The sequence below is a fragment of the Camelina sativa genome, chromosome 2 (assembly GCF_030686135.1).
Source record: "Camelina sativa cultivar CO46 ecotype springtype chromosome 2, ASM3068613v1".
NCBI lineage: Eukaryota > Viridiplantae > Streptophyta > Magnoliopsida > Brassicales > Brassicaceae > Camelina > Camelina sativa.
In genome coordinates, this window is record NC_141881.1 from 17474176 (window position 1) to 17488783 (window position 14608).

General features: G+C 38.1%; 1 protein-coding gene and 1 pseudogene across 2 annotated transcripts; both read left to right on the forward strand.

Annotated features, from left to right (window-relative positions):
- The first annotated feature begins 2020 nt into the window (after positions 1-2020).
- LOC147948786 (uncharacterized) lies at positions 2021-5508 on the forward strand (annotated as a pseudogene).
- Positions 5509-6475: 967 nt separating this feature from the next.
- LOC104724092 (xylulose kinase 2) lies at positions 6476-9567 on the forward strand. 2 transcript variants are annotated; one of them, XM_010442542.3, is made up of 11 exons: positions 6476-6753; positions 6872-7529; positions 7605-7693; positions 7858-7922; positions 8096-8151; positions 8251-8371; positions 8463-8537; positions 8625-8678; positions 8768-8862; positions 8967-9141; positions 9218-9567. In XM_010442542.3, exons 1-11 carry the CDS (start codon positions 6695-6697, stop codon positions 9448-9450), a joined length of 1680 nt encoding a protein of 559 aa, XP_010440844.2. In that variant the 5' UTR covers positions 6476-6694; the 3' UTR covers positions 9451-9567. The 2 variants fall into 2 exon arrangements, with proteins under 2 accessions (XP_010440844.2, XP_087340879.1); XM_087484753.1 differs by having other exon boundaries at positions 6545-6753; positions 8967-9119.
- The last annotated feature ends 5041 nt before the right edge of the window (positions 9568-14608 follow it).

The following is a 14608-nucleotide window of genomic DNA, read 5'->3' on the forward strand; positions in this document are numbered from 1 at the left end:
AGAATCAAAATGAATCTCATAAAATCACTTTTTTTTTTTTTAATATAGAATAACTCTAAAACACAATCAAATCTTCTAAAATCATTCAAAATTCTAAAATTTTAAGATCCTATCAAATCCTAAAATAAACAAGTTGAATACCCCCCTTTAAGAATTTGAGAGAGAGAATTGAGAGGCTTTGTTTTGAGAGTCTTCAAAGCTAATAAAAGAAGTGCTTTTATATCTTAATCTTATTATACAAATTCTAGACACCCCTTTAAATTAAGGAAACAAATCTTAATTAAGGAAACAAATTCTGTAGATTAATCAATTCTAAAATTGTTAATTCTAATATTATATTACAGTTTTTAATTATTACATCTAAACCCTAACTATTTTTTATAAACTCAAACCTACATATAATTTTGTTTGATTGTAAAATCTAAACCCTATTTTATTTCGTTTTGTAATATAACTTCTCTTTGCTGACGTGGAGGGCGATTTCTAAGGTGATTAGGGTTTCTTTACTTGGTCACCAAGTCTAATGCTGACGGCGGATCTGCTGCCTCAGGATGGCGGTTCTTCACTGGCCGGGGATACGGGTGTATCACCGGTGCAAAGTAGCAGTCGTACTAGCTCGCTGGAAGTGGTAAACAAGGTTTCTAAGGAAGTGAATTCTGGGGTTTCAGCATCGCAGCCGGTTGTATCGGGGGATCAAAAGCGGTGGTTGAACGCGGTGAAGAAGCCCATCTTCACTAAACAGCCTTTTGTTGTATTGGAGGTGGATGGGAAGCAAAAAGTGGTAGTTCCAAAGGCGGTGTTTCAGAATGCGAAACCTCTTTGGGAAGATTTCTTGGTTGGGAAGTTTCTAAGTGAAAAAGCGCCCCATGTGGGGAAAATTCACATGATTATGAATAAGATCTGGCGGTTGGGTGACCACTCGTCTCTTATTGATGTCATTGTGGTTAATGAAACAACGGTGAAATTTCGAATCCACTCTGAAGGAACCCGGCACAGAGTTCTGAACAGAGGTATGTGGAATATTATGGGCATCCCTATGATACTCTCTAAATGGTCGCCTTTTACAGAAGAGGCGCAACCAGCTCTCAAATCCATACCTTTGTGGGTTGTTTTGAAAAATGTACCTCCCACCCTGTATACTAACAAGGGACTTGAGTTTCTGTCCATACAGTGGGTCAACCTTTAAAATTACATCCCAAAACCGAGGCCTGCACTAGCTTTGAAGAAGCTCAGATTATGGTAGAAACGGACTTAACGAAAGATTTACCAAGTGAGTATCACTTGGCCGGAGAGGAAGAGGGTGAGTTAGACATGGTGATAAGGTACTCCTACCCTTGGTTACCTCCTAAATGTGGTGGTTGTCACAAATGGGGACATCTGCAATACGCTTGTCTTGTGGGTCGGCCGAGTACCCCAAGTGCTAAGCCGGATAACTCTGCTACTATAGTTGCTGAGGATATTGAGCAGGGTGAGAATTCTCTCGCTGACCCACAATACAGCGCTGCTGTTATGGAAAAAGATATGGGTGTAGCTTCCACAGGTGTTGTTGCGGAGGGTTATCATGATGGATGGATTACTCCACAGAAGTCGGGTTCAAAGCCATGCCCAAGTTCAAAAAAACCATACACCTGCTATTGCAATGGAAGTAGCATCTATTCTATCGAACTCTTACTATGTTATTAGTGGGAAGGGTGAAGATGATGAGGATGACAAAGAAGAGGACAGTGCTAATAATGAGGAGGAGGAAGTTACTCAGTTAACTGAGACATCTTCTGCTCATCCTGATGACGCTCCGCCTGTGGAAATACAGATTTCGATGGCTGCTGACAGCCTTGCTCAAACGAAAACTCGGGGATCTAAGGCGAATGTTCCACCACGTCAGTCTATTCCCCATGCCTCAAAGGACTCTCATAAATTTATTTCAACTAACTACACTCAACCTCCCAAGGACCAGGGTCAGAGGACCCCTCATCATTAATCTATGTCGAGTTTCTTTTGGAATGTCCGCGGGTTTATCAAAATGTCTAAACATTCCATTTTAAGGGACTGGGTCAAGAAGGGAAGTTTTCAGTTTGGTGCTCTTTTGGAAACCAGAGTAAAGGAGAAAAGGGTTGAGTCTATCGTAGGATCAGTATTGCCGGGTTGGTCCTCTCTTTCCAACTATACTTCTAACCGGCGGGGACGAATTTGGGTTGTTTGGGATCCCAATGTTCGTTTAACACTATGCTTTACGAGTGGTCAAGTGATCACATGTTCTGTTTTAATGGAAGGTGCAGCACAAGAATTCTTTATTTCTTTTGTGTATGCGGCTAATGTTGTAGAGGAGCGAAAGCTCTTGTGGGAGGATTTGAAAGCTCACCAAGACTCACCCATGTTTCGAAATAAACCATGGATGGTGGTTGGTGATTTTAATGAGGTGCAAAAAATGAAAGAACACTCTCTTCATGATGCGCAAATTGTGGTGATACCAGGAATGAGAGATTTCCAGGAGATGGTGCTGTATTGTTCTTTTGCGGACATGCCATTTCATGGTCCATTATACACTTGGTGTAATAAGAGAGACAATGGCCTAATTTGCAAGAAGCTTGACAGAGTCTTAGTCAATGATTCGTGGTCTACTGAATACCAACAATCCTATAGTGTTTTTGAGGCTGGCGGATGCTCTGATCATCTACGGTGTCGAATAAAAATTGGTGCTGATGCCATTCAACCGCGTAAACCATTCAAATTCACAAATGATGTTATCCATGATAAAAGGTTTTTGCCTTTAGTCAAGGATTTTTGGGAAAATACTGAGCCGGTTATATCATTCCACTTCTGCGATTTTTCGATTCTCAAAGAAGTTGAAGGCACTGAAGCCACACCTCAAGCAGTTTAGTAAGGATTCTCTTGGAGATTTAATTAAAAAAGGCAAAGGAAGCTTACATGCACTTATGCCAAGCTCAATTGGCGACATTTCAAAACCCCACTGAGCTAGCTATGAAGCAGGAATCAGTAGCATACAACCGTTGGTTACTTGTTTCAGGGTTAGAAGAAAAATTCCTCAAATAGAGGTCAAAGTTACACTGGCTAAAGGTGGGAGATGGAAACAACAAGGTTTTCCACAATGCTGCCAAGACTCGCTAACTACGAAATGCGATACGAGAGATCAAATGTGCAGATGGCTCCATTGTTGATACACAAGAGGAGATCAAAGTTGAAGCAGAGAGGTTTTTTAAGGCTTTTTAGACCGTAAACTGCCTCACTATCAAGGAATTCCGGAAGCAGAGTTGTCTTCCTTATTAAGTTACCGTTGTTCTGAACAAACTCGGGTACAGTTAGAAGCAGAAGTTACAAAAACTGAAATCAGAGATACCATCTTCTCTATGCCTGTTGATAAGAGCCCCGGGCCTGACGGCTACACCGCTGAATTTCTCAAGTCGACATGGTCTATTGTGCAGAAGGATTTTACCAATTCCATTCAATCTTTTTTCCAGTATGGCTTCTTGCCTAAAGGGGTCAATGCTACTATTTTAGCATTAATCCCAAAGAAAAAGGAGGCTACTGATATGAGAGATTATCGACCAATCTCGTGCTGCAATGTTATCTACAAGGTGATCTCAAAACTTCTTGCTAGTCGATTAAAAAAGTTGCTACCTGCTTTCATTGCTCCCAACCAATATGCCTTTGTTAAGGGTCGTTTACTCATGGAGAATGTTCTACTTGCCTTTGAAATCGTGAAAGACTACCACAAAGATATTGTGTCTCCTTGAAATGCAATAAAGATGATATTTCTAAGGCTTTTGATTCATTCCAATGGCCATTCCTCCTATCCATCCTATCGACTCTACAATTTCCACCACGTTTGATACGGTGGATTAAACTATGCATCACTACAGCATCATTTTCGGTGTAGGTAAATGGTGAGCTAGCAGGTTTATTTCGTAGTGAACGTGGATTTTGCCAAGGGTGTTCTTTATCTCCCTACCTCTTTGTAATCTGTATGCAAGTCTTGTCTGCAATGCTTGACAGAGCAGCTTCGGAAAGATGCATTGGATATCACCCACATTGCCACAACGTCAAACTCACACACATGTGCTTTGCTGATGACCTCTTGGTTTTTACTGATGGAGCCAAGAGTTCTGTTGAGGGTATTTTACAAATCTTTGATCAGTTTCCTGCATTCTCGGGTCTCAACATTAGCCTCGAGAAGTCGACTCTCTATATGGCAGGAGTCACACATAGTGATAGGGAAGCAATTCTAAGTTCCTTCCCTTTTGCCACTGGCACTTTGCCTGTCCGATATCTCGGTTTGCCTCTCTTGACTAAACGCATGACCACCTCAGATTACACGCCTTTAGTAGAACGAATTCGAGAGCGGATTGGAAGTTTGACTGCCAGACATCTCTCCTTTGCGGGGCGTCTGCAACTCATCACTTTGGTTCTCTACAGCCTTACGAACTTTTGGATGTCAGCTTACTGTTTACCTAAAGCGTGCATTGCAGAGACTGATAGCTTGTGCTCTGCATTTTTATGGTCTGGCCACTCACTAAATGCAAAAAAGGCTAAGGTAGCCTAGACAGATGTTTGTCTCCCAAAGGAAGAAGGAGGACTGGGCTTGCGTTCTCTGCACGATGTTAATCAAGTCAGTTGCCTAAAACTCATTTGGCGACTTATATCAGGTGACTCACTTTGGACCAACTGGATTCGAGCGTACCTGCTCAGGAAGGGGTCCTTTTGGTCGATATCTCCTAATTCCACTACTGGTTCTTGGATGTGGAAAAAGTTGTTGAAATATCGCATGCTGGCTTCGGAGTTTGTAAAATATGAGGTGCATAATGGCAAAAACATTTCCTTCTGACACGATAATTGGTTGCAGCTAGGTTGCCTGATTGATGTTGTAGGTCCGCGTGGGTGCATTGACATGGGTATAAGCTTACATGCCACTGTCGCTGAAGCTTTGCTCAGTATGCCGAGAAGACACAGGTTTGACCACTTCAACAAAATCGAGGAAGTTCTTGATAATTTTCGCAACAGGGGGTTGGTAGAAACAGAGAAGATTGTCCTTTGGAAAGGGAGATGAGATAAATACAAAACATCCTTCTGCACAAAAGACACCTGGGAATACATCCGAGTTGTTAACCAACAAAGAAGTTGGTATGCGGGTGTTTGGTTTTCCCACGCCACACCTAAGTACTCTTTCTTGGTCTGGTTAGCCATCTTAAATCATCTTACGACAAGCGATCGAATGCAGCAATGGAACACGTAAATTGATGGTTCTTGTGTCTTTTGCCGTAACCTGCAGGAAACACGTCACCATCTGTTTTTCGCCTGCTCATACTCCAAGGAAGTCTGGACATGACTCACCTCGACACGCTTAAAGACCAAATTCTCTACAGAATGGGAATTACTCTTGCCACTCCTAACAGACGCATCTCAAGGGAAGGACATCCTGTTTCTACTACGGTATGCTTTTCAAGCTGCAGTTCACTCCCTGTGGAAGGAGCAGAACAGCAGACGCCATGGTGAATCACCCATCCCACCCAATTTGCTCATCAAACAACTAGACCGCCAAGTCAGGAATCACTTGCTCTCCATACAAGACAACGGTCCGTCTTCTGATGGTCTGGCTCGCATCAAGATGAAGAAGTCCAACCTCACAGCACTAGAGTTTTTTTTCACTTTACAAAACTTTTTTAAACTTTTCAATTTTAAAGATTACATATTCAAATCCTGCACTATGATGTAAAAAAGTATTTTTTCGAATAAATTTTACATTTTATTCACACAAAAAAAAAAAAAAATCTAAACCCTAGCCACTCTTTTATAAACTCAAACCTACATATAATTTTGTTTAATTGTAAAATCTAAACCATAATCACTCTTTTGTAAACCCAAACCAACATATAAATTTGTTTAATTGTAAAATCTAAACCTTAACCACTCTTTTGTAAACCGAAACTGACATATAATTTTGTTTAATTATAAAATCTAAATCCTAACCATTCTTTTATAAACCCAAACCGATATATAATTTTTAAAATTATAAATTTAAACCCTAATCCCGTTTTATAAACCCAAACCGACATAATTTCTTTAATAAAAGATCTACATAATTTGTTTTGTCCTTTTATTTTAATTTTGATTTATTTTTTCAATATGACATAGTATATAGTTATATTTTTTCAACAAAATATATGTAAATAACTGTACTTAAAAAACTTTGGATGCATTTTCACACAAAAAAAACGTGAATTTAAATTTTATGAAAAATAAATAATCTGTCGATCGAACGGATCAAATCTAGTGTGATATATATATATAAATTACCGTAAATAAACTTTTTTTTTTACCGTTACATTAGAATTTTTTATTTTTTTTTGTCAACAAGAAATTATTTCCTACATGGCTGTGAGTAGTTTTTTTTCTTGTTAACTTAATTGGATAATACCCTAATTTAAGGTTAGAAAACAAAATTATTATCCAATCTGATCGCAGTTTTAGTCAGAGTCACTAAATTAATTGGATAATACCCTAAATATTCGGAACCTAGTACTTTGACTACCTCCGCTCTTATCCAAAAACTGACTGTTTTAAAATTTTGATCAAACCTTATAAGAAGACAAAAAAAAAAAAAAAAAAAAAACCACACATCTCTCTCGTCTTCAATCGTTTTAATCGTTCCCCTACAATCTTTGGATCAAATCAATCAACAATGGCGGATCTCTCTCTTCCTCCCGATTCCTTCTTCCTCGGCTTCGACAGCTCTACCCAGTACGTCCCCCCCTTCCTTCTATTCCTCCTACGTTGTTGTTATCTCTCTCCGATTTGATCATTTTGAAATTCATTAATTTGATCGATCTGAATCGTGGATTCCTTAATGAATTGAAAGGTCTTTGAAAGCAACTGTGTTGGACTCTGACCTAAACATAATCAAAACCGAACTCGTTCATTTCGATTCTGATCTTCCCCATTATAAAACCAAAGACGGGGTTTACAGAGACACTACCGTCAACGGTAGAATCGTCTCCCCAACTCTCATGTGGGTGGAGGCACTTGATCTCATCCTCCAGAAGCTCTCCTCTGATTCCAGTTTCGATTTCGGTAAGGTCATTGCTGTTTCCGGTAGCGGGCAACAACACGGTAGTGTGTATTGGTCTAAAGGTAGTTCTGAGGTATTGAGATCATTGGATTCAAAGAGATCTTTGAAAGAACAGCTCGAAAACGTTTTTTCGGTTAAGGAATCGCCTATATGGATGGATAGTAGTACAACAATGCAGTGTAAAGAGATTGAGAATGCTGTGGGTGGAGCTATGGAACTGTCTCAGATCACGGGGTCTCGTGCTTATGAGCGGTTCACTGGTCCGCAGATACGGAAGATTTTTATGACTCAGGGGGATACTTATAAGAGCACGGAGCGGATTTCGCTTGTTAGCTCTTTTATGGCGTCTTTGTTGATTGGAGATTATGCTTCCATTGATGAAACTGATGCAGCTGGGATGAATTTGATGGATGTAAAGAAACGATGTTGGTCTAAATCTGCTTTAGAGGTTTGTTGTGATCGGAGTTTTGAGGCGGCTATATATAGTTAGGACCCCAAATAATGGATGTTTCCTAATTTGCAGGCTACGGCTACAGGTTTGGAGGAAAAACTTGGGAAGTTAGCACCAGCTTATGCTACTGCTGGTTCCATTTCTCAGTATTTTGTTGAGAGGTTAGTATTGGTTGTGATCAGGATTCTTATGTCTTAACCGGATTTGTAGACTTACTAAAAAGATGATAATACTCGGATGTTGTTTCTGTATGCATTTAAACAAAACTTTAAGATTCTTGCAGTTTTACATGTTTGATTCAGAGACTCTTTTGGTGTTGTTGCAGGTTCGGTTTTGCAAAGAACTGTGTGGTTGTGCAGTGGTCAGGAGATAATCCTAATAGCTTGGCAGGTACATATTAAGAACAGAAGCTTGGGGTCACACTTTATATATTTTGCTTTTGAGTAGCAACTGCAACAATTATGACGAAATGGAAGTTTATCTTGCGATTTAATTCTGTTTGTGTTCGTATATGAAATACAAGGTGCCGATGAGGTTATACAATGTTCTGAAATGTTCTGCAGGTTTAACTCTTAGTACTCCTGGAGATCTGGCGATCAGTCTTGGGACCAGTGACACGGCATGTCTCTTGATTTTTGTCTAATTTGATATTTAGGTATCTCATAAACGGACTAGTATTCTTACCATTTCACATGTCAAACATTGTAAACTCTTACAGGTATTTGGGATTAGCAAAGAACATCAACCCAGTCTTGAGGGCCATGTGTTCCCTAATCCTGTGGACCCTGAGAGTTATATGGTAATGTTGGTTTACAAGAATGCTTCTCTCACCCGGGAAGGTAGTCATTACTGCAAACTCCAACTCTTATCTGTTCTTATACTTTGTTTGATCCTCTGAGACAACTAAGAATATGTGACTCTCCGTTTCAGAAATTCGTGACCGTTGTGCTGAGGGATCTTGGGATGTTTTTAACAAGTATTTGCAGCAAACACAGCCACTAAACAGTAAGTTGCTATTTCATAATCCTTCAGGTGTCCGTCTATATTATATTCAAGTTCTTTGTTTTCTAAATACACTACTGGATCCATTAGATGGAAAACTCGGCTTCTACTACACTGAAAATGAAATTCTCCCACCACTCCCCGGTATGTTGTTGAGTTATTCTCCTTTCCATGCCATTGCTCTTGGCAAAAAGCTATAAGCTTCCTTGACTACTGTTTTTATCAATGCTTAGTTGGCTCCCATCGTTACATTCTTGAGAACTTCTCTGGTGAGTCTCTTAATGGTGTGAAAGAACGAGAGGTCGATGAGTTCGACCCTCCCACAGAGGTAAGCAAGTGCACACACACAAACACACTCTCATACACTGTTGTTCTATGCAGTCACCTACTTGCAAAGTTTGTGATTCATCTCAATGTATTGTTTCCTGTCAGGTAAGGGCATTGATCGAAGGTCAGTTTCTTTCAAAACGGGCTCATACTGAGAGATTTGGTATGCCTTCCCCTCCGATCCGAATAATAGCGACAGGAGGTGCATCCGCTAATGAGAACATCTTGAGTTGGATCTCAGCAATCTTCGGATGTGATGTATATACTGTCCAAAGACCTGGTAACACTTGTAACATAAAAAGTTGCATCATGATCTCCAGAGGATTAAACAAAGTGTCTGTTTTTGTGTGCAACAGATTCAGCATCACTAGGAGCTGCACTGAGAGCTGCTCATGGCTGGCTCTGCAACAAAAAAGGAAGCTTTGTGCCAATCTCAAATCTCTACGAAGGGAAACTGGAGAAGACATCTCTCAACTGCAAGCTCAAGGTAAAAGCAGGAGACGCAAACGTGGCTTCCACCTACGGTCTGTTGATGACTAAGAGGATGGAAATAGAGAATAAGCTTGTGGAGAAGTTAGGCCACTTCTGAGAAAAAAAAACTCCCCAGTAGTACTCTGCTTATAGAAGAGTTGGAATAAATAATTGGATCTTACTAAAACAAAAACAGGTTTGCTTGTTACTCGGAATAAATGGATTGAAAGCTCAATACTCGTATAAGATCTCTGAGAAACTTATGATTCGTAATCAGAGATAACAGTGTATAGAATGAGAGATAGAGATGCGCACACAAACAAAATCAGAGGAGGCCATAATTGTATATGAATAATGAATCTCATGTAAGTCTTCACGAGGGAGACAAAAATTGAACATAAAGACGACAAAAAATGATTTCATATTTCACTTAAATCTTCTTCCCCATTCGAAAATGTCACCAGGGAAAAAAAACACAAAACACAAAACCCAGATAAGAGCTTTTAAACTTGTGTTTGGTTTTAAAAGATTGTTATCAAAATCAATTCATAGGAATATATGATAATATAGAAAAATAGTTTATAGTATTTTGCCTGGCTCCAACCTGTCTGCCTTTTCCCCCCAATCTCAATCTCTCTCCCTGTCTCTGTCTTGTCTCTATCTCAGTCTCAGACTCTCAGTCACTGTTCGCATACATCAATGTTGTCGGAAGTATTATACAGAGAGAAAGTGGCGTCTTATCTTTACTTATTCCAGCACTGTTAGTCCGGTTGTTGTTATACCGCTCGCCGCCGCCGAATATGGATTACGACGACGGCGTGCGGCGGGCGGCGGTGAAATCGTAGCTTTTTCTCAGTTTTCTTGGGTTTGATTGAAATAGAAAAAAAATGGGTATTGACGGACACTATCGAGGAACGGGTTTGCTTAAAAAAAGCAACGGCTAAAGAAGAAGAGAAGAGAGAGAGGGGAAGGTTGTAGTAAGATGAGGAGCCATTTTCAAAGTTGCAAACTTTTTTTATTGTCTGTTCAATTTTGCTTTCCGGTTCGAGACACCGTTTTGTCTTCCCCTAAGGAAAAAAAATGTTAGCATTATTTCAAATTTTATTTTTGTAGTCTCTTCTCTTTACGGTAAAGAAAAAACTTAATTATTTCTCATTAGCCAAATTATTTAATGTCCACATTAATTTTGATCTGTATCAGCCTGAAATTAAAATTAATACTCTAACCTAGTCTAAAGTCTTAACTTGAAGAAAAAAACAAACCTAGGCTCTCAAGTCGGTCATAAATTTTGTGAGCTAATCAGAATAACAATTTGAAAAATATACTTTTTTTTTTCTTGGTCAACAAAATATCAAGCTCAAACGAGTCAATGGGTGAAAAATTGTTTACAAACAAAACATGACGCGGAGAGGTACGCGCTTGGCATGCCAAAGAGTCTGCACTAACATTAGCTTTTCTTGAAATAAAAGATAAAGAAAAAGATGAAATTTTTTCCCTATCAATCTTGATGTCGTCCAGATACGTCGAGAAAGCTGGCCAGTCAAAAGGAGAAGACATCATCTTCACCAAATCTGAGCAGTCCGTATAGAAAGCCACGTCTTGGAAATCATGACCAATCATACAACGCATCGCCCACAGGAAAGCTTCAGCTTCGGCATGTGGTGGAGATAGACTTCGACGAAAATTCCTAGCACCCATCAGCGGTGACGCAGCCTAGAGCGAGGTACAGCACCATCCAGCACCTGCAAATTGGTCTCCTGCTTTCCAGGAACCATCTATAAAGCAGCGATAACCCGAAAAAATGGTGGGAAGTGAGATCGTGTCCGCTGGAACCGATAGACCTACAGGGATAGGATAAGTTGTATCGATATCATCTTCTGCTTGAGCCTGCTGCCATCCTGTAGCTTCTCCTTCTGCAACCCTAACAATATCCTCCGGTTTCTCCACAATATTTTCAACAACGCATGCATTCTGGGCTTTCCAAATATACCACATAAGTCAAGGAAAAACCGCAATATTAGCCCCTGGATTTTGCTGCCCTAGGAAATGGTCCACATTAGCATAGACCGATTCCGTCGGAAAGGAAAGTGGGCCCACTGGGACATGGGCTAAAGCCCATACCTGACGAGCAGGAGGACAAACAAAAATTGCATGATTTATTGTCTCCTCATCCGCTCCACAGCGAACACATCCTACGTCACATGCAATACCACGACGTCCCAGGTTAGCCGAAACCGAAATGCAACCAGACAAAACCTGCCACATAAAATGTTGAATTTTAGGAGGGCAACAGACCCTCTTGAAAAATATACTTGTTAAAAAAGGTATTTTATTAATATATACAATTAACATTTTCTCTCCTACAAAATGTTATAACACTAGGTCTTTGATTGGTTTCACTAATTAAGATCATTTGCAAACGAACCGCTCCTATAAGCACCAATTAACATATCATTTGGAGATAGCGGTTGGAGATCTTGGTTGGAAAATGTGGTTAAACCTTATTTTTGGTGGTTGCAAACACCAACTTGAGTCACTCGATAAAACCAATGTTTGGTGAAGTTTAAAAGTTATGCAGCTTTTATTTTGGCATTTTGTTTTTTTTTTTAATTTAGCATTTTAACATTTTTAATTTAATTATGTTCATATATCATATTATGAATTAAGTAATAATTTATTACTCTAATTTTTTCATTTTCAAACTAAACTAATTTATTATTTATTATTTATTATAATTTATACTATTCAACTGCTAATGTTACCAATCAAACTATGTTCTTACAATAATATGTTCTTAAATTGTATGCAATAATAAATATATTTTACAAGTTCTTACAAGTGAATCTCTCATTAAATTAAAATTGTGTATATATTTTTTAAGCCAAAATTAATAACAAAACATAAAAGCTTATCGGACTAGTTTGAAAATCCAATTAAATTTAACTTCTTCACATGTATTACTACAGACACATTAATATTTTCCTCTTTTTTTAAAAAAATCCATCATGATAAACAAATATTTAATGCAAAAAAAAATTGCTTAATCTTCTTCGTTTGTAACGGAAGTTGCCAAAAGCTCATATTTTTGTGTGGTTAGTTTTCACCTTCTCAACCGCTCAAAATCACTTCCAACCACTCACTCCTTCCATCGACTCCAACCGCTCATTACAAACACCATCTCCAACCGACATGATGATTGGTAGCCATTTGAACATCTCGTTTCCAAAAGAGGCGGTTGAGTGCTACCAATCAAAACCCATAATTTTCTAACCGTCTCGTTTAAACGTGGTTACCAATCAGAGCCTAGAATATTTAGACCAATTGAATCGCTTATGTGGCATGGTGAATAAGATCACAGAAGACACCTCTTCCAGAGACCATTGCTAACAAACTTGTCCTCTAAATCAAAAACGACTAGACTAAGGAATAAAATTTCAACCTTCAAGAATATAACAGTGAATCTCAATATTAGGCTTATGAAAAAGAAATTAAAAGGTTAAACTAGATCTCTAAACCACACCATAGGTTATAAAAAAGAGAGTCAATATTGAGTCTATTGGATCAGCGTATCCTTCCACCATTTGGGATGGTTCTTGATACGGTTAGAAATGGTAACTTCAATGGAATTGATGTTGAAGATGGTGTAGGTGTTAAAAGGATAATTTAGCTCAAATAAATGGGAACCATGTTGACGGTGTTGATATGACTTTAAGAGATGCAGCTAAAACTTATGAAAGGTTTTTAGGCATTGATGTTAAATTTGTCGATCTTTTTAAGGATGAGCAAAATATCAATTCTTTTTTTCTTTCATATTGATTGTTGATTGTGACTGATATAATAGGCACCAAAGATACAAGAAGGAGAATTCTAGAAACAATATGAAGAACTGAACTATGTTGGAGGACAAGGAGGGCATCAACCAAAACCAGTCAACCAACACCTAATTAAACTTTCGTACCGGAGCAACAATATTAAAATCCTCACCATCAAATATACCTATCTTTAGTACAAACAAGAAACCTTTTCTCAGATATATACATCTATTCAATCCCAAATACCACTACTTTTATCAAACTCAAGTGAACTCAAGTTTTCACGGCCTAGGAAGCTCCTCTACTCATCCTCTTAATGATAACAACTTGGAACTTATGCCCAACAAGTGCTAGAAGGAAAAACAAAGAGCAACTTGGACGTTAGTTAATAACGCACCTTTTTCTATCGATTTTAATTGGTCAAACTAAGTACTCAGATATTATTTTTCAACACTAAGTCACCATTTGTAGAAAAAATCGATTGTTGACTGAAAGAGATTTTCAAGGGATATCCATACATCATTGGTTGTAGATTTCCCAACATCAAATCCCATTACATGTTTTTTATAAAGTCACAAAATGATCTTGACTTCACTAGATGATTAGATTGAATTAAACCATACCTCATAATTCATGTGAGTTACCTCTCTAGTTAAACACCAAAGATTCAAACTTACTCTTTCATGAGAGGTAATTCTTACCATTTACTTTGATTGTTAAAAAATTTAACTTTTAACTATAAAAGTATATTTCGTACTCCCTCCATTTCACAAAGAGTGTCACTCTGACACTTTTCACACAAATTAAGAAAACACTGAAATATACATATATGCCCTTATTTAATAAGTTTTTAATAGACTATTTTAGTTATAATTAAGGGTAAAACAAGGAAATCTAAGATAAAAGATGCATTGGAACTATAAAATAATGCATTGGAATTGTAAAGTGACAGTCTTTGTGAAACAAAGAAAAATCTCCAGAATGACACTCTTTGTGAAACGGAGGGAGTATACTTCTTCGTCAGAAAGATTCATAGTGATCAAAGTAATTCTGGTGAATCATGTTCATTATATATTCCTCATCAGTTTAGTTATAATATATATATATATATATATATATATATATATCTAAATAAATTAGAGACCAAAACATGTAACATATTGGTTTGTAATAACTCAAGATAAGTTATTACACTTGTGGATATGAACCACCAAGAATCTCATTTTGAGTTTATTACTATTTGATGGGTCTGTCTTTTTTTCCTATGAAGCTTATTCCACTTTCAAGTTCTGAAGTCATCTCTTGATATTCCATTGAAATTGATCAAGGTTCTTCCTTATCTTTTATACCGTTTCTTCTTTCTTTTGTACTCATTGATGGCGTGCCACCACTAATTTCACAAAAGATGTAAAGAAAAATAAATGAAAAAAGTGATGAGAAGACTTTTCAATTTTGTGAGAGTTG

Bases quoted from the DNA above. Each gene is read 5' to 3' on its own strand.
- LOC104724092 (XM_010442542.3), top strand. From the start codon at position 6,695: ATGGCGGATCTCTCTCTTCCTCCCGATTCCTTCTTCCTCGGCTTCGAC. The intron at 6,754-6,871 runs GTACGTCCCCCC...ATGAATTGAAAG, and splicing joins GGCTTCGACAGCTCTACCCA to GTCTTTGAAAGCAACTGTGT. The intron at 7,694-7,857 runs GTTAGTATTGGT...GTGTTGTTGCAG, and splicing joins TCTCAGTATTTTGTTGAGAG to GTTCGGTTTTGCAAAGAACT.